General features: G+C 41.0%; 1 protein-coding gene across 1 annotated transcript in view; it reads left to right on the forward strand.

The window, feature by feature from the left end:
• The first annotated feature begins 5,987 nt into the window (after positions 1-5,987).
• ldlrad3 (low density lipoprotein receptor class A domain containing 3) overlaps positions 5,988-25,622 on the forward strand; it is a 41,993-nt gene continuing 22,358 nt past the window's right edge. Inside the window, exons 1-2 of the mRNA XM_079859035.1 lie at positions 5,988-6,307; positions 21,895-22,041. Coding sequence (XP_079715161.1) covers positions 6,091-6,307; positions 21,895-22,041 — 364 coding nt within the window. The 5' untranslated portion in view covers positions 5,988-6,090. The remainder of the gene's footprint in view (positions 6,308-21,894; positions 22,042-25,622) is intronic.

The following is a 25,622-nucleotide window of genomic DNA, read 5'->3' on the forward strand; positions in this document are numbered from 1 at the left end:
TTATAAGTTATGAATTCCTGAATACTGCGTTACTTCCTAAAAGTTTTAGTTACTTTTTTCTTTTTCTTTTTTGTTGCTTTTTATGGAAAGTAATGCACTGTTACTTTTGCATTACATTTTCTCACCTTGGCTTGCTTGTTTTTTAATAAGAAAAAAAGTTGTATTTTTGGCAGCAAATGTAAAGGCCCGTTCACACCAAAGGGGAAATGAATAAGCCTCAGACTGAAGGAAACGCAAATTTACATTTACATTTATGCATTTGGCAGACGCTTTTATCCAAAGTGACTTACATTGCATTTCAAGGTACACATTTACATTCTTAGCAGTTCTTGCTTTCCCTGGGAATCGAAGTTTAACGCTCTTACTTTAGCAATAATATTAATAAAAACTTGTACTCAAATGTGATGTTTATCTAAAGTCATTTTTGCTTATTCGTATGGTTGATTTGGATCATCGAAGGTCAGAAGCAAAGACATTGGTTAATAAAGTGAAATTAAATACATAAAGTATTTAACACATCTCTGCACTTACGATTTGAAAAAGTAACTGAGATATTTTGTTGTAAATTAATTCAAAGTAATGTGTTACTTGAAAAGATGTAATTTGATTACGTAACGCCCATATGATCTTTGATATTAGGAGTAGAGTGACCTCTGTATCAATAAAATATCAATAAAATGTTTGGCTAACAAGTGATTTTAACTATTGCTCAATCATGGAGTCCATGAATGTGAGTTAAACTCGCAGGAAAAGCTGTGTGGAAAGATTCAGATCTCAGCATACACACATAATATGCTTTATTTCTGTCACTGTGTTGTAAAATAATAGGCTTTTATGATTTAACTTACTCTACCAACACTGATTCTGAACTCCTCTCATCATGTAAGCTGCTGATGATATTACTGATTTAAAAATCAAAGCTTCAATGCTTTTGAGGATTAAAATACCAAGTCATTTACTACCAGCTTGCTCCAGCGCAAAACCTCTTTTGGCGGTAAAAAAAAATACTGTCAGGATTTGTAAAGTGTAAAATTAGCATTGAAAAGGAATAATTAGCATTATTTTTACGCCTGATCTTATTGCAAATACTTTTGTAGGAGTTTCCCTGTCAGATGCAGTATTTATGGGAGGAGAGTATTTAAATACTTAATGCAAGGTGATTTACTAAGGTTTACGCTGGTCAATTTACTGGTGTGTACATATTTACCGCCCAAAAAAGCATGTCTTAAACCAGATGCTAATTTGCGCGGCTCTTGGTAGATTGCGTTGGTCATTATGGAAATGATCCGGCTGCGTCTGTGTTCTTTAAAGGAGAACTCGGCAACTCTAGCGAACTCTAGTCACTTCTTCGCTGATTTTTCCTTTTGTTGTCGCATGTTTTCCCCACGAGCTCCCCCTACAGCTGTGGGGGGGCGTATATTTCACAATACGGTCGTAAAAAAACTCACTTGCGGCGGCCTCCTCCCCCTCTCTACCGCTGCTCATGTGCGTTTGTTTTGATCGGAGCAAGCCAACTGTATCGTGTGGAGCTATGTCTACCGAGGTGGGTAATCTGGTAATACATCATACATGCGTGTGTGTTTTATGTCGAATTGCCGTAAAGCAATTCGTGTTTCGCGCTCGTTCTCGTTCTCGCTTCTCACGAGACTTCCAATTTCTATCTTACCGGGACGGTAGTCCCCAAGTTGCAAGGTTGGTTTTCCGCCTGGGAACGCTGGGGGGAGCGGGGAAAGTCACCAATATCACCAGAACAGGTTGTTTAACCATCCAAATGATTTCTAGACAGTTTTATTAAGTTAAAAAAGTTACCAAGTTCTCCTTTAATGTGTGTGTCGTCAGAAGATCACGTGCTGAACTTTACACTCCCATCAGCACTTTTATGTGATTGCGCTCTCATGCTAATTTGCCCTGTTTGTTAAAGGAGAACTCCGGTCAATTTTAACATTGAGCTCATTTTTTTGTAAATTTGGAGTGCTGTCAGTACAGAGAACAACGACAAAAATCGGTGTTGCCTACACCGTGTTATCCTCTTTTTAAAATTTGCACCCTGTTGACTTCAATGGGGCAAGTTTTAAACCTGCTTTTAGCCTCTTAACATCCTCGATGTGTCATTACAAGTGCACAGGTCATGTGAGTGATTCCTTCAGAGTGAACATGAGTGAATCTGACTGCAGTAGATGTGAAAGATATGAATAAAAATGAAGTTAATTCAGCCAGCGCTCATACCTGTATTTACATCCTGTTTTCGGTCAGAGTCCAAAGTAGTCGAGTGTCGAGTTCACGCGCATAGGTTTAGTTAACTATGATCATGCGCGTGAACTCGACAATCGACTACTGTGGACTCTGACCGAAAACAGGATGTAAATACAGGTATGAGCGCTGGCTGATTTATTATCATTTTTATTCATATCTTTCACATCTACTGCAGTCAGATTCACCCGTGTTCACTCTGAAGGAATCACTCACATTGGCTGGGCACTTGTAATGACACATCAAGGATGTTAAGAGGCTAAAAGCAGGTTTAAAACTTGTCCCATTGAAGTCAACAGGGTGCAAATTTTAAAAAGAGGATAACACGGTGTAGGCAACACAGATTTTTGTCGTTGTTCTCTGTATTGACAGCACTCCAAATTTACAAAAAAATGAGCTCAATGTTAAAATTGACCGGAGTTCTCCTTTAAGTCTGGTCTCAAGTCTGCCAGTGCCGGGCACTCAAAGCACTTTCTTTAAGTCCCCCTGCAGTCAATAATTTTACCTCTTTAAACTCAAAATCCAAATCAAAATAACATATTTAAACGTTTTTCCTGTGAAAAATGTTTCTTAATGCCTTAAAATAGCTTAAATGTTATACTGAACTCTTGCTTCATTCAGTACAGGTGGGACCAAAAATATACAAATTAGTCCCCGCCTCCACTCACTCACTCACAGCAGCTCGATTACCTGATCCACTCGATCAACCGTAGCAAACGCTGCACAATGGCAAGTGGAAATCCTGGAAATACTTTAATTCAGCCGTATATGTTTGAAGCAGAAACTGATTCAGAAGTAAATTATACAGGCTCATCTACAAGTCCATGTATCAGAATGGTAATGCGTTTTATGTATCGCTCTGTACCGTCGGACACATAACGATAATTAATATGATTAGTCTTTGGCTTGACTATGTTATCAAACAGCTAATAATGTGTTGCTAATGTTACACAATCTATATTCCCGTTCTCCATCTCAGAGTCAGACTAAAAATCAGCATTCAATATCACAGAAAATCAGTGAGAACTTTCAGTCCCCACTCGCGACAGGATTGGTCACATGTTTGTGACGGTAGGAAACAGGACGTCTCAAAAACGCATTTTTGATTCACTGCAGTTTTAAAGGAGAAAATACTCAGCAATGGTGTCGACTTATGAATCTACACATGGTTTGTCTGGAAAGGCTGCATAGACATTAAAACTTGATTTCTTTAAAAAATAAAAATAAAAGAACATATAAAATCCCTACCTGTGCAAAGCTCCAGAAGCCCTTCAGAAAATGAGAAGGGGAAGCAGGGGACATGCGAAAACATTGGAGGTACAGTGAGGAAAAGGACACCACACTTTCTGACATACAACCATAGGTTTTGCATGAAAACAGATTGTAGTGATTTGATGAGATGAGATAATTATGTAACTATCCCTATCAAATAAAAAAAATCAATGACAACAATTGTGCCTCATTTTGAATGAAAGTTTTAGATCTCAATTTTTGGTTTTATAGCAGTCCAATCTTCACGGAGGCGGGAGGAAAACCCTGGACAGGCTTCGATTCAGGGATGATCCAAACAATCAGATCCCGATCGCAACCACAGTGACAGGAGACACTTCACAGTGAGGTCTCGTTAGTCAACGTTACTTAACGCATTAGCTAACATGAATTAACAATGAGCTATATATTCTTCAAAGCATTTATTTATCTTGCAACGTTAGATGCTAAAAATCGAATTGATCTTTGTTTGTTCATGTTAACCTAAAAAACTTTGTATAGTTTATAATACAAGATTCTCGAGATTTCGAGGCCTATGATGAGCTTGAAAAAGTACTTTTTCAGAATATTAGAAAGGTTGAAACATTTTATATATAAAATTAAAAACAATAACATGTCATAGTGATTGATGCAACAATTCATAGGAAATCATGTTAATGCTAGCATAAAAAAAGTAATTTGTTTGTTATAGCGCAACCCTGTGGCCTATTTTTCTAAATTTATCTATCTAGCCTCATTTCAAGTATTTTTTTTTTAAATCATGTGACGTGCAGCTCTGCAGATGGATATTATTCAAGTCAAATCACATTTATTTCTATAGTCCATGCAATACAAACTGATCCAAAGCAGCTTCACAAGAAGCAGACAAGTGACATTATTCAGCTCATCAGGTCACAGTTGATTCAGATCAGTTCAATAACAGTGTGTTTGCATGCGTGCGTGTGTGTGTGTGTGTGTGTAATAAACTACTTCTATATTTGAATGTTTTAACTGTATGAATCTTACAGTGCAAGTGACAATTTAGAAATGTTTCAATTAATCATAACAATTTGTAAAAAAAATTTTAATAATGAAAAGCACACAAAAATATGACAAAGCCCTAAAACAGACAATTAACCGTCAGCCAAATTTCACAATCATGTCAGCCCTGTGTTCAGAAGACAATACCTGACCATGTCAGTGCAGTCAGATCAATAATCTTACTGTACATTAAGTGTCTTTAAAACCCCAACTAAACAAGCAACACAACCTCGCTCAGGAGACAGAATGGAGGAAAACCCCTGGGAGAATCCGGACTCAGTCGGATCAGTTCTCCTCTGGCCAACGGATGAACACTATTATGATTATTCAGGCAGCATTACAAGACTGTGGACTTTACATTTTTGAATAACCTCGGGATAATAATGAGACAGACTAATATTAGCATAGATGCCACTCCTCTTAACAAGGACATCGGATGTTATGGGAAGAGTTCCCGGTTCTGGTTGATTTAATTTATTTGGCCTAACAATCCTTTAACAGATTTGATATAATAGTGTGTTATGTGTGTGCCAGATTAAATATTAAATATAAATATTTTAATCTAGATTTAAACTGACAGAGTGTGTCTGCTTGATAATAAAATGTGATACATTTGTCATGTATGTTGGAAAAGCCTGGAAAGATTGATAAATTAATATAACTTGTGTTATTTGTCACGCACACTGACATACTATTGGTTTGTACCCTGGGTTGTCCCAATACAATGATAATTATGGATTTCCTAACCCTATCCGTAGAGGCACACCAAAAATATCTCCCCATATTTGATGTTTTGGAGTCTCTACTCATGATCCGATGATTTGAGTCATGTGTTCGATTAAAAAGAGTTTGAATCTTCCAAGAACATGGTTGGAAACACGGATATCTAGGTTAAAACAGTAGTCGACAGTATATTTCCATTAAACAAATGACATAACTTTATTTAAATACCGAGGTGCTTTTTTCTGGTGGCTGGAAAAAAAGTTTCATGCAATAAAAAAGACAAGAATGTTATACAGACAGCTATCATGTGAATAGGTGATCTAAAATAACCGCCCCACTTTATAGCCTATTAAGTGTCTTTAACTATGTAATTACATTTAAATTAATAATTTGCTACAATGCACTGGTTGTGTACATGCATGTTTTTGCATAGTACTTATATTTTAAAGATACCTGCATGAAATTATATCTGTAATTACATCTATAATGACACAGTTAACCCCTTAAACCCACACATACAGTAAACCTGTGCTAATATTACCTGTATCATCCTCAATATCAGTGTGTTTATAGTACAACATCAACACAATAAGTACATTTAACTTAATTATTTGTTTATGTAGGCTAAGTACCTAATATAAAGTGTGACCTTCTCTAGTACTTCGTTTATGGTCAAGTAATGTTATTTCAAAGAGAAAAGTCAGGAAAATACTGTAGATGTTTGCGAGTATGTGATGTCTGTAGATGTGAAGGAGTTTGTCCTTGTCGAGACCCCGCTCTCCTCGGCCATGTCTCCGTGTCTCCGCCTTTCTGCTGCTCCACTCCAGCATGTTTCTCCTCCTCCTCCTCCCTTCTTCCACAGTGATTCAGGACTGTCCCGACAACACGAGCACACACACGGACACACAGCACACACTGAAGGCTTTACGCGTTAGATCCAGCGAGCTGCTGCCCCGCTGCGGGCCGGTCCGTCGGGGAACGATGTGGGTTTGGTACTTTCTGCTCGGTTCGGGCTCGGGTTCGGGAACGGGCTCGGGATCAGTCGGTGAGTCGCGACGCCAGGCTTCATCCATTGTTTCTCTGATGTCCTCCTGTAGCGCCATTAGTCCAGCAGTTGCTGTAGTGTTTCAGCAGTGCTCAGGCATCGCAGCTGTTGCATTCTCTTACAAACGCACTTTATGTGGCAGCTTGTAACTTTTGAAGCATTAAGTAACGGGTTAGTGAAGCCGGCATCAATGTGCACGCGCTGCTCGCTCCCGGGGACTTGTTTTCCTTTTAAACGGTTCGTTATGTGAACCAGAGAGACTTTGTGATGTACGCAAGAGTTGATATGCGTAGAGTAATGAGCTCGTGCAGCTAAAACATTTATAATCAAAACAGTTTTAGTGTTTATTTGTTTGAAGCTCGTCAATAGGCTTTATGAATCTCTTCAGTGACAATCCTACCGTGTTCATCAACATCACACGGTCATGACGTTTCAGGAATAATGTTCAAAACAGCACTAATGAGATCGAGTGTGTCGAGCACATAATGGAGTGTGTGTCTCTGCTGAAGGTCACCTGAACACCATTGGCCAGATAAACAATAAGCTTTTCAAAGCTACTGACTGTTTAGACTAATCAAATAGACTAAAAGGAGTTGAAAAATGTTTTAGATTTTGATAACACAGCATTAGAGTTAAATATGTTGCAAACATCACCAGCTTCTTGTGCCTAAACTATCAAGCAACATGAATTATAATGGTTTTATTGGAGTGATAGTCGTTTAGTGGTCTGACAGATCCAGATCAGCTTTATGTTTGTATGTTTGTACGACTTTGTACTCTTTTCTTCTCAAAGTTGCTGTGTGTTCAGTTGGACAGCCGTATCATGAAAGAGATTTCTGAGATGAGCTTTCCAACCCGATCTCCTGGCACTGCGCATCTGTAGTTCCTGCTTTCATATGACAGTCTCTTTATATGCTAACATTACCTTTTACATGCATGATTTCTCAATTCACAACACATACACATTTTACATGTGTCTGATGTGCAGTATCCAGTTACATTTCATTAATCGATTAGCAGGAAGTGGCAGAACTTTTAAACCCCACTGAGACAACACAAATGAACCAAATGGATTTTAAATCAATAAAGTAAGAGGAATTATTATTATTATTTCATATTTATTTGTCAGGGACTGCATAAAAAACTATTATCTCACAAGAGAAGAGATGCTTTGCTACAGATTTACTTGCTAATTTCCTTCTGCAGTCCCTGGACAAGTAAATAATGCAAATAAAATTACAGAAATACATGAAAATACATGTACTCAGTGCCATATCTATGCATAGGCATGTGCTTATTACAATTACATTGAGGATTATATATATATATATATATATATATATATATAGGCCTGTCGCGATAATTAAATAACCGTCTGATCGCGATTATTTGATCTAACCGCGATTGTTTCAGACAACCGCGATTATTGCGCTCTTTTATAGACCTACGGCACAAGGGGGAGTCATGGACCAAAATAAATAGACAAGCACTAATTACGTTTTCTAGCAATATATTCAAAGTCATCTGAAGCCATTCCATAGCTTAATGTGAGGGACAGTAGTATATTTACATTGTTAAATTAAAGTTCACAAACTCGTCTGCAGCTGTCAATCATTCCGTTCAGCATTCAAACAGCGCGCGTCGTCCGGTTACGACAGGATACACGGTAAAACTTTCTCCAATGTGACATTGACGTTATAATGCTTGATCTGTAGATAAAGGGCTGTGGATTAGCATAAAATGACTTTATTTTGCTGGAGTTGCTGTTTCTAAATGACTCGCTCGCTACCGTGTGCCTACACAGCACAAGGACTATGAATTGGCATCAGACGCACAATAACTGGAGTTTAAAACTGTGAAGAAACAAATGATCAATAAACTGTTGGACTGATATACACTAGGATTTGTGCCCTCGACATTTCTTCGCTTTGTGCCGTGAACTTTTAAATGCGCACTGTGACTCCATGTTGCATTAAGCACATCATTCTGCACCCGCGATGCGCATACGCGCTTTGTTCCGCTCTGTTTTGAAGCGTATCATATTATCATGGTTTGTGCACATTTGTTTTTATTAACACTTAAATTACTGTGCAGATGTTTTCCAAAATTACTTTTTGCTGCTGATTTATACACTCACTAAGTTTAATAAACAAATTGTCATAGCTATTGAATATATTTATTTAATATTTAAAGGTGTTAACTGTAATCTTACACTGCAAAATGATAACTTACAAAGGATTAAATTCATCACAATTATTTAATGAATGAAGCACAAAGCCCTAAAACAGACAATTAATCAGCATAATCGCCAAAGCCCTAACACAGACAATTAATCGGCATAACCGCAATTATTTTTTAGACAATTAATCGTCAGCCAAATTTCATAATCGTGACAGGCCTACAGGCCCGGAGTGGGTAATCGGGAGAATCGGGAGAATTCCCGGTGGGCCGCTTCACTTTTGGGCCGGTCGAGGAATTATTTTTTTTTTTTTTTTTTTGTCACATTTCAATGTCACGTTAGTTACATGGGCTACACACGTTCCGCATTCTGACACCGCAGCGCGCAGCCTCTGCATGGGTTGTACCATGTGAGGGAGTTCTCCCTTCCCCTCCGATAGAGTTGGTTGGGTTAGTCAGTCTTTTCCAAAACGTTTTCTCAGGTAGGCTACCGCGGCACCACCGGCGCCTACCGAAAGCTGGGCCGGCCCTACCGTAACGGTACATGTCAGGGAGGATGGATGGGAGGAAGAGGCCAGGAGGTATGGAAGCTTTGTTTCCGCCACAGAATAAAACATTTTAAAAGATAAATGCGACTTTTTATCTCACAATTGCGAGTTTACATCTCGCAATTCTGACTTTATTTCTCAGAATTGCGATATATAAAGTCAAAATTGCGTGAAATAAAGTTGCAATTGTGTGTTATAAAGTCAGAATTGCGAGATATAAATTCAGAATTGTATGAAATAAAGTCGCAATTGCTTCTTATAAAGTCAGAATTGCAAGATATAAAGTCAGAACTGCGTGAAATATAGTAGCAATTGCTTATAAAATCAGAACTGCAAGATATATAGTCAGAATTGTGTGATATAAAGTCGCAATTGTGTGTTATAAAGTCAGAATTGCGAGATATAAAGTCAGAATTGTGTGAAATAAAGTCGCAATTGCTTCTTATAAAGTCAGAATTGCAAGATATAAAGTCAGAACTGCGTGAAATAAAGTAGCAATTGCTTATAAAATCAGAACTGCAAGATATAGAGTCAGAATTGTGATATAAAGTCGCGTTATAAAGTCAGAATTGCGAAATATAAAGTCAGAATTGTGTGAAATAAAGTCGCAATTGCTTCTTATAAAGTCTAAGTGAATTATTATTTAACCTTTACATTATTTGTTAACCCATGGTATTAATACAAACTACACAATAGTAAGAGCTGAACTGTTGCTTCATTTATCCAATTTAGAAAAAGTGCTAATTTGGAATTCCACCATGGAAAAAGTGGGCCGGTCTTGGGCCTGAAACTCCTGGGCTGAAAAGTGGCCCCACTCCGGCCCTGCAGGCCTATATATATATATATATAGTACTGTGCAAAAGTCGTAGGCATGTTTTTAAGGCAGTTATTTATATATTTTGCTATAGCGTGTCAGTCTAAATTTCAAATTACATTTCCAAACATTATTTTGCCATTAATTTATAATCCAGTGAGTTGTTTTGTATGCACAAGGACTCTGACAAACGCCTGTATGATCCACACAGAGATCTGATCTCACCATCATTGAGTCGGTCTGTGGTTACTTGAAGAAACAGAAAAAACTAAGACTAAACCCAGAAGAACTGCGGCAACGTCACCAAGACGCTTGAAGAAACCTTCCTTCAAAGCTACAGTACCGTGAAAAGTTTTACACACTTGCTTGATAATGCTTTCAAAAATAATGTCATAATTAGATTTTATTTATCAATTAACTTCTATTAGCTAAATCATATCAACACTTGGTGTGACCACCCTTTGTGTTTAAAACAGCCTTTAGCTACACTTGCACATAGTTTTTCAGGTAGCTTTGCAGGGAGGTTTCTTCAAGTGTCTTGGAAACATTGCCGCAGTTCTTCTGGATTTAGTCTCAGTTTTGAGATCACAGACAGACTCAAGAATGGTGAGATGAGATCTCTGTGTGGAGAATACCAACTTTTGTCATGTTGACTCCCTGGGTCATAGAAAAATCTCAGTGGATTATTACAGGCAAAATGAACGTTTCTAAATGTAAACTTACTTCTGACACACTACAGCAAAATATATAAATACCTGGCTTAAAATTTTTTTTTTTTTTTTGTGTGTGTGAAAATACTGACGTGCCTAAGACTTTTGCACAGTACTGTATATGTATCAATTATTATTATTATTATTTCAGTCTAATGCTAAAACTATCTAAATGAACGCAATTTTAAGTATTGGGCAGAAACCTTGTATTTCCATATTTCATAATTTTTTTCCCTAAATCATTCGTATTGTTAACCCTTTACATCTGTCTGTGGGTTTTGCAAATATTTAACCAACGAAACGTTTAAAAAGAGCTCCATTTGGTCATCCAATTAGCTATGTTTCCATCCACCTATTTTTATGCACACTTTGGGATATTGCATAAATAACTGCTGGATGGAAACGGCAAGATGCACATAAATTTAAAAAAAAATGTGCATAAAAAAAACACGCGCGCTTGTTTGAGTTGGAGAAACTACTACATCGCATAAACTACGATGGAAACACACTTGCTGAATAAATTCCTCGATGCACTTCAAAAAAGTCATGTGACTTTGGGACAGCATAACGGGATAATCTAATGCTATAATCCACACTCTTTAGAATGAGTTAATCTCTGCATCTTAAATAGTTAAACATTTTTAAATGAAGTAAAAACTCTTCTAATGAGTTCCACAGTACTACTTACCTTGTATGCACAGATGTTAGCCAATAGCAGTGGGCGTTTGCATTGAAGTGTGAAAGGAGACACAGCCTTTTAATCAGCACGTAAATCAGAGAGATAAAATCATGGTAGAAAATGGCATGCTCTAAAGTATGGTAGCTTTTACTGTAGAAATACTAGTAGCATTACAAGTGTGCACCTCAGGACACATGATCAAATGAAAACATGCAGTTCATGATCCCTTTAGGAAAGACAATTATTAATGATTATTATTGGACAGACTTAACAACTTTCCAATGGTAAGTTTTAAAAACCTTAGCTAATAAGTTAGTACATAGCTATTTACCACAGTGAAAGCTACTGGTTATGGGATAAACCTATGGGTTGTTTTAAATGTCATCAATGCAATCATTGTGATAATGTTGTGACAGGAAAAAACTTTTCTAGATGTAAAAACAAATAGGATCTATATGATTTATGAACTGTTAAACCACCCATGTTCTTTATAGATTGAAGTGCAAGGTTTTTTTATATTGGTAGAGCAAAAAAGATGATTTCTTGATTAATTGGCTAAACACAAATATGCCATGAGGGCTAAGAAAAAAGAGAACAAAAACTTAACCAAAGAGAGACTTTTTGGATTTATTAACTTAAGGCTAATAAATATCCAGGATTGATTGAGGACTTAGACTTTTAGGTGTTTTTGTTTTTGAGTATGAAAACGAGTTGTATTGGTGAATGTTTAATACCATAGGAAATGTTAGTCACATGACAGCTGTTAACTTATCGTGTGATTTAAAGCATATTATTTTCACCTGTGGTAAGTTTGTTGTGTTACCCTCTCCTGAGGAATGCCTGTGCTGAAATGCGTAGGATAATTCTTTCAAATTTTGTATGTAGTCATGAGACAAAGGCGCTTTAATGGAAAAGAGTCAAGTCAAGTCAAGTCAAGTTTATTTATATAGCGCTTTTCACAACATAGGTTGTATCAAAGCAGCTTCACAGTAATAAATTAAAACAATACATCAATGTTTGTTTCTAGTGGAACGTCCATGTTTGGTAATGCTGATCAATAGTATCGTTGATTGATTAGTTAAATTAAATATCCCCAAATATCCCCAGTGCCATGGTGAACCCAATGATGAACCCTCGACCATAGAGCACCTTTACTTCACATTTCCAATTTCAATAAATCTCTCTATCATGCACCGTCTTGTTGTTGACTCTGATGAGTTTATGCTCTGCTCCTGGGCTGCGTTCTCCGATAACGTTGTCTCTTAGCGCGCTACGAAGACTCAAAAGGTACACCTTAACTACAGGTATACCTTTCCTACGTGTGTTCTCCGAACTATACCTTAGGATGTTGCTTAAGGTAAACCTTCTTAAGTTCGACCTTAGCAGGCGCTGTCCATGGTGGAGGCGCTGAATACGTTGATATCGATGCCTCGATGATCGATTGTGCGCTCTTTCCTTCACAGCGGTATAGGTAAAGTATTGAGAAAACAATGTTCTTTATAAAGAAGCGTTTTAGAAATAGTACAAACTGCATTTATCGGGGCTCATTGAAATATGTACATGCAGAAATAAATATGAGTATGTGTTTATAATTTAGCAAGTGTGCAATCCCAAACCCTCACGGCCATAAGTGTGTTAATGTTCTCCACAACGTATGCTGATTATCCACCAGCCATGTAGTTGACATACACTAACTGGCTCCGCGGACAGCGCCGTCTTTGATTTAAAACAAGTACTCGCTGTCTCGCTGCCATAGCTATAAAGTTTGTGTAAACTCATCTTTCTTTATATAGACTCCTAAGCCTTTTCTGTCAAATGGTTCGCCAGCTGATGTGCCTTAGGATAGTAATTAAAAAAGCTAACAACCATTAGTGTATGGAAACTTTATTAATGAAAACACTTCCATACACTGGGTGTAGGCTATAACAACTTAAGTATTTTATGTGTCAAATTTTAAAGTAAAGTAAAAATGTAATTTTAATACTAAATCAGATTTTATATTAAATGTTCATATAAAATGTTCTATGTGTAATTAAACTGCGATGTAAAAAAGCTTTTTGCGTAGTGGTGGCCACTAGCGGTATGAACCGTCAGCAGCGATAAGGTATAGCTAAGAGCGCTCCAGACCAACCTTACGAACGTATGACTTACAGAAGGTATACTTAACTAAGAAGGTTTCGGAAACCACGTATTAACGATAAGGTACTTCTTAAGGTACAACTTAAGAACGACGTAGCGTTAAAGGGTAAGTTCGGTATTTTACACTTAAAGCCCTGTTTACAGATCGTTTCTGATGAAATAGAACGGTTATGATTAAAATTTGGACACATGCTGCTGTCCCGAGAATTTTAGGTTTATTTCGCTTCTCCCCCCCACCTACACAATGGCAGTCTATGTGCACTGGAACAATCCTTCCTAAAACGCATTAAACTTTCGTTTACAAAGAGATGAAACTCACCGAGTGGTCAGGGGTGTTCACTGATATGCTCACACAAAAATCGCTGCAAAATATGCTTTCCAACAGGTGTTTTACCATTCGTTGTAAAACTGTGGATCTATTTTTCCAAACGTCTCACACCCGAACATTCTTCCGTTGAGAGCTTGAATAATAGACACTCCAGCCCAGTTGGTGGCGATAATGCACCTTTGCCAATTGCAAGCAAACCGCTGGCATTTCATTGAATACACAGAAGAAGCAGAAGAAGAAGCGGCGGAGTAATACCGTACCGCACACAGCCCATCCAATTCAAGTCAATGGAGTTGGACAAAAACTACGATAAAACCTGTTGGAAAGCATCTTTTGCAGCGATTTTTGTGTGAGCATATCAGTGAACACCCCTGACCACTCGGTGAGTTTCACGTCTTTGTAAACGAAAGTTTAATGCATTTTAGGAAGGATTGTTCCAGTGCACATAGACTGCCATTGTGTAGGTGGGGGGGAGAAGCGAAATAAACCTAAAATTCTCGGGACAGCAGCATGTGTCCAAATTTTAATCTTAACCGTTCTATTTCATCAGAAACGATCTGTAAACAGGGCTTTAAGTGTAAAATACCGAACTTGTCCTTTAAGGTAGTTTCGGAGAACGCAGCCCTGTGCTTTAGGAGTATGCAGGTATTTACATGATGACATTGCAATATTATCTTATAGATATGTTATTTTATATAATAATTTAATGTGAATAATATATTACTTTATATAAATATTTTGTTATATTTATTATAATTTAGTTGTTTGCATATAAGCTTGTACAGCTTAGCATATCATTATTCCTTTTTATATTTTTAAACATACTAACAAATACAATATTTCACTTAAATTGCATTTCATATGAAGCTGCCAAATTACTGACCAATGAAGCCTGTGTCTAAAACACGGAAGCCTCTTCCACTTGTGAATCTGTAGTCCTGTTGTCGGTCTTGTCCATGATAGTGGGATGTTTGCAAACAGTGACCTTGCAGTGTTCGAGTGTCGTCGATGAAATGACCTGTCAAGGAGAGGTATGGCTCAGATGTTCTGCTGGACCATAAATCAGTTGTGGCAAAATGTGAAACCTTCCACGGTTAATTCGCCAGATTTTGGTGACATGAATCATACAATTTATGCAGAGCCGTTTGAAGTTCTGTCCACTCAGTGTTTCTTGGGTCTAAAGTATTCAAAAGATGCTTGAAACTCTCTCTCTCAACCTCTTGAACTGGAACCATGTCTTTTGCGATGTAATTGGTGACAGCTTTATGTCATAAGACACTTTTTTGCCTAAGTTTGCTGTGTTTTTGTGAGGTTACCCTGGATGTACAGGTGACTCCCGAAGTCATATTGTGCAATTCTCCGCAGTGATCGTAAGCTGCCTGATATGGAAGAGACTGAGTTAGCATTGCTTCTCACATCGCTGCATTACTGACATGGACTCGCTGAAGTTATACTCATGTGACTGACTCAAGAACAAGTCCAGATGAGATCTGCACTCCTAGGATATCAAGAGAAGATCAAGAATCCACGTCACAGCTGGCCATAATATACTTCTGATTTCGGCTCGCCTCATGCGATCATATTGGCAATGTGCGTTACTTATCTGTTGTCATTGGCAATTTGCTTGTTGCATCTTCGGAACACAAGATATTTTTTGATGAAATCTGAGAGCTGGCGAGAACTGAGAAGATGACGCTCACGATCATGTGATGGGAAAGTGTGAAAGGTAAGCCATTCATTTTGTGGCATTGGTAAGGCACTTTTACGCTTTCTCGTTGGTTTTCTCTACATCCAGGAAATGCTCACTTTAGAGCCATTTTAAACACTACATTGAGACCCATCTGTGTCATCATCTCAGTTCTCGCGCATGCGTCTCGTGAACTCACGTCAGAGGCACACACTGAAGAAAATGAATAGTTGAATAAAGTAGTTATTTTATTTAATTTTTCGCACAAAAAGTATTCTCGTCGCTTGATAAATTGAGCCACTGTAGTCACTTGAACTATTTTAACGATATTTTTACTAACTTTTCTGGACCGGCAGAATGAAATTGCCTAGAAGCCTATTAAGCAGTGAGCCAGCTCTCAGATTTCATAAAAAATATCTTAATTTGTGTTGCGAAGATGAACGAATGTCTTACGGGGGGGAACAACATGAGGGTGAGTAATTACTGACAGAATTTTCATTTTTGGGTGAACGAACCCTTTAACTTATCAGGTTGAGTCAGGTCACCTTTATTTATATAGCACATAAGGCACATATTCAAGCAGCTTCCAGTGATAGAAAGGAAATAACGTTCATGGTGCAAATGGAATAATTTCTGCTGTGTCGCAGCTTTAAAAAGACAGTAAATAGTCGCTATTCAGTTGAGTCAGTTCAGTGTTGATTCTGTTTGGGTATCAGACACGCTTGTTCCATCTAGTTGTTATTGGAAACATGCTTGTTCTAAAAGCTTTATTTGCTATTGGAAATAAGCTTGTTCTTAAGGCTATGTAGTTGTTATGGAAGGCAAATGTTATCAAATATACTTGTTACTTTAGGCCTCTAGTGGTATACTATTATATTTCATAATATACTAGTTCATACTAAAACCACTTTATTTGGGTACCAGCAATGCTTATCTTAAAGCTGTTGTTTAAAACTGTATGCTCTTTATGCTATCCGATTATGTTGCAACGTTCTGTGTTGAAGTTAGCAACATATTTGAGTGTTAAAGGTTATCTAGAGTACATGCTTGTGCTTAAATACACAGTAGGTACGTTTCACTGCAGAGGTATGTTATTCAACAGTAACAGCATCGTAGCTTGATGATCCCGTGAAGGAGTGTGGAATCATGGGAGTCGTCATCTTCACCTCCACAGCCAATGGAATCAGTACGACGGAAGCAGAAATCATGATCATTCATGATATCTGCAATACATTTATGTTGGTTCTGTTCTGTTTACCCTATCACTGCTCTCCCTGCTCTTATCTAAGCTAGGCTGCATGGATGCGCAGGGAGTTCCTGCCCAGAACAGAGCCATTCCGCCAATTCAATCCAATCCAAGTTCAAGAGAGCGAATCAGAGAGAGAGAGAGAATGCCTTGGCTTTTGCCACCATTCAAATTTAAACACTGCACCCTTTTTGGTACCATGGGATTACAACAACCCGAAATACTTAAATAGATCACTGAATAAGTAAATAATATTTTTGTATGACTGTGACGACCCATGTCTTTAGTGGGGTTTTCCCCAGTACTAGCTGGATTACATTGACGACACCTGCTGCTTACTTCCCTTTGGGCCTTTTTTTTTTGGTTTCTCACGATTCGGACATCCAGGAAATGCACACTTTTTAACCATTGTAAACACTACATCGAGACCCATCTGTGTCATCTTCTCAGTTCTCGCGCATGCGTCTCGTGAACTCACGTCAGAGGCACACACTGAAGAAAATGAATAGTTGAATAAAGTTCTTTTATTTTATTTTTCGCACAAAGAGTATTTGTCACAGTGTCTGGTTGTGTTTCCCTGGGTTGTCACTAGAGGTCCTCGTTCTCACGGTGTCTTTCACATTTGACTTCAATTCCCAGCATTCTGTCTGTCACTCATCAGTTCATTGCACTCAGCTGTTTCCCATCACCTTGTTAGATCTGTGTGTGTATATATACCCTGGCTGTTTCTGTGTTAGTTGTCGAGTCCTTGTTAGATGTCCTCACACTTCCTGCAGACTGATCTCATGAAATGGCGTATGTATGACACGCCAATTCGTATTTCCATTTTTGGCGTGTTATCAACACGCATAATCGCTTTTCAGCGTGTTTATCAACGCTGTTGACTTAACGTTACATTACTGTATATAAATATATATGACCTACCCCAACCGCGTCCCTAAACCTACCCATCACTCGGGTTAATACCATTTATGAGTGTTCCCCTACCATCCTAGGAAAAAAAATATTGCTCCCCAGATGTAGATATACATTTTCCTCCGTTTCGCTCGGACATTTAACGGCGTACACATACACGCGGAATCACTCGGACGTTTAACGGCGTACACATACACGCGCGTGGACATACACGCGGAAAGCTCAAAATGCGTATAAATAACACGCCACTTGACTTGAAAGTGGCGTGTATGTTTACGCAAAGTCATGATGTCATGTTGCTTCCTGGTTGGTTTCTTGCCTGTTCCGGTATTTTGTTATTCTTGTTGGATTGCTCACATGATATTTGACCCTTGCCTGGACTGGAGTACGCTTTACGGATTACCCCAAATAAATATATCTAACTGCACTTGGATCTGTTGTCTCTCCATTGTGTGTGTCGTGACAGAAGGACTCGACCACTAATAGATCCAGCAGTACGGGTACGATCCGGTCGGTATGTGGATCCCGCGTAGCGAGATTTTTCCTCCGGGAGAGGATGAAGGATCCTCGATTTCTTTGTTTGCATATTTTTCAATGTGTGCTAGAAGGAATGAGGAGACCATAGCCGCCAGGCTCGTACAGGAGACGGTAACTTCCCCAAAGATGGTAAGTTCGATGCCACCGACACGCCATCATGGACGGAGGAGGAGGAGGAGACACAGGCCGTCTGCCCAGCCAGAGACTGTTCACGTTCCATCTGCCCAGCCAGAGACGGTTCACGTCCAGTCTGCCCAGTCAGAGACTGCTCACGTCACGTCTGCCGAGCCAGAGACTGTTCACGTCCCGTCTGCCCAGCCAGAGACTGTTCACGTCCCGTCTGCCCAGCCAGAGACTGTTCACGTCCCGTCTGCCCAGTCAGAGACTGTTCAGGTCACATCTGCCCAGCCAGAGATGGTTCAAGCCACGTCTGCCCAGTCGGAGACAGATCGGGAGATGCCCATTCTCATGGCCGGGGGGGCACTGATCGGCTATTTAGGGCGTTTAGCTCGGATCCTGGAGACGCCCTTCAAACCTTCAGTGTCGTCTGTTCCAGAGCCGGAGCCAGTGTCGTCTGTTCCAGAGCCGGAGCCAGTGTCGTCTGTTCCAGAGCCGGAGCCAGTGTCTGTTCCTGAGCCGGTGGTGTCTGTTCCTGAGCCGGAGCCGGAGCCAGTGTCTGTTCCTGAGCCGGAGCCAGTGTCTGTGTCTGTTCCAGTTCCTGAGCCGGAGCCAGTGTCTGTTCCTGAGCCGGAGCCAGTGTCTGTTCCTGAGCCGGAGCCAGTGTCTGTTTCTGAGCCAGAGCCAGTGTCTGTTGCTGAGTCGGAGCCAGTGTCTGTTCCTGAGTCTGTGCCTGTGCTTGTGTCTGTTTCTGTTTCTGTTTCTGAGCCGGTGGTGTCTGTTCCTGAGCCGGAGCCGGAGACGTCTGTTCCTGAGCCCTCAGTGACCGCGACACTGGCCATTATGGCCACAGCCATGTGGTGTGTGTGGGCTACGCACACACTTGGACCGGTGGTGTCTGTTCCTGGGCCGGTGGTGTCTGTTCCTGAGCCGGTGATGCCAGTTCCCAAGCTGGTGGTGCCAGTTCCAGTGCCCGAGCCGGTGGTGCCAGTTCCAGTGCCTGAGCCGGTGGTGCCTGTTCCTGAGCCTGAGCCGGTGGTGTCTGTTTCTGAGCCGGTGGTGTCTGTTCCTGTTCCTGAGCCGGTGGTGTCTGCTCCTGTTCCTGAGCCGGTGGTGCCAGTTCCAGTGCCTGAGCCGGTGGTGCCAGTTCCAGTGCCTGAGCCGGTGGTGTCTGTTCCAGTGCCTGAGCCGGTGGTGTCTGTTCCAGTGCCTGAGCCGGTGGTGTCTGTTCCAGTGCCTGAGCCGGTGTCTGTTCCAGTGCCGTGGCCGCCCGAGGGGTCGTCTCCGCCGTGGCCGCCCGAGGGGTCGTCTCCACCCTGGCCGCCCGATGGACTGTCGTCTCCGCCGTGGCCGCCCGAGGGAGAGTCTCCGCCCTGGCCGCCCGAGGGAGAGTCTCCGCCCTGGCCGCCCGAGGGAGAGTCTCCGCCCTGGCCGCCCGAGGGAGAGTCTCCGCCCTGGCCGCCCGAGGGAGAGTCTCCGCCGTGGCCGCCCGAGGGACTGTCTGCGCCGCCCTGGCCGCCCGATGGACTGTCGTCGCCGCCCTGGCCGCCAGACGGACTGTCGTCTCCGCCCTGGCCGCCAGATGAACTGTCGTCTCCATCCTGGCCGCCAGTTAAGCCATCACCCCCTGTCCTTGTTCCTCGCCATGGACCTGGCCCACCATCCCTCCCCCTGATCCTCCACTGTTCCACCTCCCTCCTGAACTCTTGTGTTGTGTTGTAGTTACGTTATGGAGCGTCTGGTAGCCGCTCCGTAGGGAGGGGGTACTGTCACAGTGTCTGGTTGTGTTTCCCTGGGTTGTCACTAGAGGTCCTCGTTCTCACGGTGTCTTTCACATTTGACTTCAATTCCCAGCATTCTGTCTGTCACTCATCAGTTCATTGCACTCAGCTGTTTCCCATCACCTTGTTAGATCTGTGTGTATATATATACCCTGGCTGTTTCTGTGTTAGTTGTCGAGTCCTTGTTAGATGTCCTCACACTTCCTGGTTGGTTTCTTGCCTGTTCCGGTATTTTGTTATTCTTGTTGGATTGCTCACATGATATTTGACCCTTGACTGGACTGGAGTACGCTTTACGGATTACCCCAAATAAATATATCTAACTGCACTTGGATCTGTTGTCTCTCCATTGTGTGTGTCGTGACAGTATTCTAGTCGCTTGATAAACTTGAGCCACTGTAGTCACTTGGACTATTTTAACAATGTTTTTACTAACTTTTCTGGACCGGCAGAATGAAATTGCCTAGAAGCCTATGAAGCAGTGAGACGGCTCTCAGATTTCATCAAAAATATCTTATATTAATTTGAGTTCTGAAGATGAACGAAAGTCTTACGGGGTTGGAACAACATGAGGGAGAGTAATTACTGACAGAACCCTTTAATTTATCCGGTTGAGTCAGGTCGCCTTTATTTATATAGCACATAAGGCACATATTCAAGTGATAGAAAGGAAATAACGTTCATGGTGCACATGGAATCTTTTCTGCTGTGTCGCAGCTCTAAAAAGACAGTAAATAGTCGCTATTCAGTTGAGTCAGTTAAGTGTTGATCCTGTTTGGGCATCAGACACGCTTGTTCCATCTAGTTGTTATTGGAAACATGCTTGTTCTAAAAGCTTTATTTGCTATTGGAAATAAGCTTGTTCTTAAGGCTATCTAGTTGTTATGGAAGGCAAATGTTATCAAATATACTTTAGGCCTCTAGTGGTATACTATTATATTTCATGATATACTAGTTCATACTAAAACCACTTTATTTGGGTACCAGCAATGCTTATCTTAAAGCTGTTGTTTAAAACTGTATGCTCTTTATGCTATCCGATTATGTTGCAACGTTCTGTGTTGAAGTTAGCAACATATTTGAGTGTTAAAGGTTATCTAGAGTACATGCTTGTGCTTAAATACACAGTAGGTACGTTTCACTGCAGAGGTATGTTATTCAACAGTAACAGCATCGTAGCTTGATGATCCCGTGAAGGAGTGTGGAATCATGGGAGTCGTCATCTTCACCTCCACAGCCAATGGAAACAGTACGACGGAAGCAGAAATCATGATCATTCATGATATCTGCAATACATTTATGTTGGTTCTGTTCTGTTTACCCTATCACTGCTCTCCCTGCTCTTATCTAAGCTAGGCTGCATGGATGCGCACTGCGCAGGGTGTTCTTGCCCAGAACAGAACCATTCCGCCAATCCAATCCAAGTTCAAGAGAGCGAATCAGAGAGAGAGAGAGAGAGAGAATGCCTTGGCTTTTGCCACCATTCAAATTTAAACACTGCACCCTTTTTGGTACCATGGGATTACAACAACCCGAAATACTTAAATAGATCACTGAATAAGTAAATAATATTTGTGTATGACTGTGACGACCCATGTCTTTAGTGGGGTTTTCCCCTGTGCTAGCTGGATTACATCGACGACACCTGCTGCTTACTTCCCTTTGGGCCTTTAAAAGAAGCAAGACGGATGGCAGAGGGGGCGGCCTATTTGATAAGTTTACTTTTGGGATTCGTTTGGTTGTTTCATTTTGCACACACCAATATGCTACAGCACATTACATTCCCATGCATTCATTTAGCATTACACAACTGATGCCTGTGTCTGGAATCTTGTTTCTAGAATTGGTTTCACCAGTCATATAATCTTCAATATAAAGATTGTAAATACAATCGTCTCTTTTTTTCAGATTGCCAGCTTCTTCCTGGAAATAACTTTACGACAGAGTGCAACATTCCAGGAAACTTTATGTGTGGGGATGGCAAATGTATTCCTGGAGGTTGGCAGTGTGACGGCTTTCCAGACTGCGTCGACAAGAGTGACGAGAAGGGTTGCCGTAAGTCTCACTTTCACTGCACACGGAGCTGGACAATTATGAATGTTTATTCCTGCCTTGGCTCACAAAATCATTGCTTATGCACCAATTAGCTCAAAGGGAGTTATGTATAATTAATTGTGATACATATTGGTATTAGCTGTAAGAATTAACTGATGTAGCGGAGTTAATATTACATTCAAATAGTCTGCTTGTCCACAGAATGTTCAGTGTAATCGTATATAAAGATTTTTCTTTTTCCTGGCCATGGTAATTAACTTTTCTTATTATACAGCGCTCGGAAATGCTTGATTCTGATTGGTCATATGCAACATTATGAAGTCAGTTATTCCCCAATAGTCATCAATAGCAATGCTGTATAATGACCAATCATCCGGATTTTTGAGGCCGGTGCTTCATTTATGTCTCGTATCACACCGCAGATGCGCTCTCTCTCGTTTCATTCAAACGCAGTTGCTGCCATCTGTCGCCTGGATTTTAAATTAATTTGGAGGACTTGGAGTAAAATGAAATGAGGATTTTGATAAATAGTAGGTCTCTGGTAATATTGTTGTAGTGTTTGTATTGTTGCCAGAATGATTGTTTTGTACACAATGGGAATTAATTAATACAACATGTTCAAGATTGAACTAAAATGAAAAAAGGAATTAATAAAAAAAAATTCATGGACACACAATCTTTATTCTGCATGTAGTGCAGGTGTTACGATTAGTGGTCGACCGATATATCGCCGAGGCCGATATATCGGCCGATATTTGGAATTTTTTAGATATCGGCATCGGCCGATAAATCTTTCCGTATGGCCGATATATTTCAAAACAGTTTGTGACTGTGCATTAGCGCTTTTTTCCACTGACGCGAACAGAGCAAGCGTGAATGAACTGAATACACTCGCTCTGCTCCGCCCAGCACCGTAAAACAAGCCACTCAGAAGTGAAGCAGACATCTGACAGACACAGTAAATGACCATTCGCATTCGCTTTCTAACCTGACGCTACATTGTGTTACACACAAAAACACTCCGGCGTGCAGCAGAGTCTATTCAAACAGTACCGTGATATGTCAGATCCGCAGCCCAGCGGTAGCTCCAGTGGGGGTCACAGATGTGATGTAAACGAATTCAAACAAAACTGAAAACATTTTACCTCACAAACAGTCAAAAATCCTGTGACTGGCTGTTCCTCAGATACGCGCGTTGTTCTCGGGTTACATTTAAACTAGACGCTGTTTTCCAACGGACTCGCGTGCACGGAAAAGCTGGGTCGCGTCACTCGCGTGCATTACAGATCAGTTGGTCGCGTGAGGTGGATGAGAGGAGAACACTATGTAATAATATTACATTTGAAAATAAATCCTTGAAAATGTTATTCACTATCAACTGTATTTATTTATCCATGATTGGCGTAATATCGTGTGTAGTATACATTTTCATATGTTCATGTATGTCATGCAAATACATGTGACGGCTTGCAACGTTTTAAAGAAACAAACAAGCAAAACTAAACACATAAATCATTATTATTTAAATATACTTGAAGTAAAACAACCTTAAAAAAAGGTTGAACTATTTAAACTATTTTAAAGTAAATAGTGTAAATAAACTATGTGAGATTTATATTTAACTATGTTGTACATAAAATGTATGTAATCTCACATACTATTTTGTCATTAATTTATGAATATTGTTTAGATTGGTTCATTAATGATAAATGTTATTTGTAACCTGCAGTAAGCAGCAGTAATTATTTATGTGACTGAAAAAATGACTGTAAATATTAAAGCAGACAAGAAGGGGTGGTGTGGCGCAGTGGATAAGACACATGCCTTTGGTGTGAGAGACCAGGGTTCGAATCCACTGTGAGACACCAATGTGTCCCTGAGCAAGACACTTAACCCTAGTTGCTCCAGAGGCGTGCGACCTCTGACATAATTAGCAATTGTAAGTCGCTTTGGATAAAAGCGTCAGCTAAATGAATAAATGTAAAATGTAAATGTAAGAAGTTGCACTAAAACTTTATTTATTGAAGTGTTACCTTACCTTTTTGTTTACATTTTAATTTCTTAGTAAATATTTTTTATTGCAAAAAGAATTTTGCATAAATAGTATGTACAATAAATGTTCATTTAGTTTCACCAATATTCTTTATGTCTCTCATTTACTGTATTCACATGTATTGTATCGGCCTCATATCGGCCAATCGGCCAGATTGCTTTCTCAATATCGGCATCGGCATCGGCCATTAAAAATCCCATATCGGTCGACCACTAGTTACGATCACTACATTTCCCATCATCCTCCCTGGCCCTCACCTGCATGTCCTTCCTCCTATTGAATCTCCTTCGTCGTGCGCTTGATCTCAACCATCTCAGCCGTGACAGAATACAAGACCAATATCAGTTTATTTTTTGCGGTGTTTTCTTTCTTTTGTTTTTCTCCATGGACATTCCTGCTGTTGCCCTGCTATGCCTGGAGCAGAAGGACCGCTTGCTGGAGTCTTACACCAGGGAATTCTTGGAACTGACATGCCTAACGCACTATCCGGACTGGGCACGCCTCCCAGGGAGCTGTCCTCTTGAAGATTTCGCCGCATTCACCATCGGCCTCGCAGAGCCTACCAACACCCCTCCACCAAATCCAGAGTCTTGTCCTGCCGAGAGCACCCTTCCATAGTCTCGCCCCGTCGAGAGCACCCTTCCATAGTCTCGCCCCGTCGAGACCACCCTTCCAGAGTCTTTCCCAGTCGAGACCACCGTTCCTGAGTTTCTTCACGTCATGCCTGCCGAGCCTGAGCCTGAGCCTGTTCACGTCATGCCTGCCCAGCCAGAGACTTTTCACGCCAGTTCAGCCGTGCCTGTGTCTTCGGACAAGGTGGCTGCTGCACCTGAGACAGTTCCGGATGATACAGCACTCATGATAGTCGCCACAGCTATTTTGTGTGTTTGGGCAGATGGCCGCCGCCACGCCTGAGGCCTCGTCTCCGGCCAAGATGGCTGTCGCCATGCCTGAGCCCTTGTCTCCGGCCAAGATGACTGCCGCCACGCCTGAGCCCTTGTCTTCGGCCAAGATGGCTGACGCCATGTCTGAGCCCTCATCTCCGGCCAAGATGTCCGCCGCCTCGCCTCCCGAGCCCTCGGCCAAGATGGCCGCCGCCTCCGCCAGGGTCGTCTCCGCCATGGGCACCTGAAGGGTCGTCTGTGCCATGGCCGCCTGAAGGGTCGTCTCCACCAAGGCCGCCTGAAGTTCCGGCTCTGCCCTGGTCCCCCGAGCTGCCGGCTCTGCCCTGGCCGCCTGCACAGCCTGCTCCGCCCTGGTCTCCCGAGCACCCCGGTTGCACCATCTACGGCGCGAGGACGTGCCTACTGGGAGGGGGGGGGGTACTGTTATGATCACTACATAGGTTCATAGGTACCTTCTCCAGAAAGCTTCTAGCCTATTTAGAAATTATTTTATTTTATCTCATTTAGGTTTAGAATATATAGAGCCCAATTTTATTGTCAATGCCAATAGTCTAAAGAAGGTCTACTGGTCTAAAGAAGTCTCCTCTTAGAACGTGAGGAGACTACCCCAGTCCCAAGCCCAG

This window comes from Squalius cephalus (assembly GCF_949319135.1).
Source record: "Squalius cephalus genome assembly, chromosome: 23".
NCBI classification, from domain to species: domain Eukaryota; kingdom Metazoa; phylum Chordata; class Actinopteri; order Cypriniformes; family Leuciscidae; genus Squalius; species Squalius cephalus.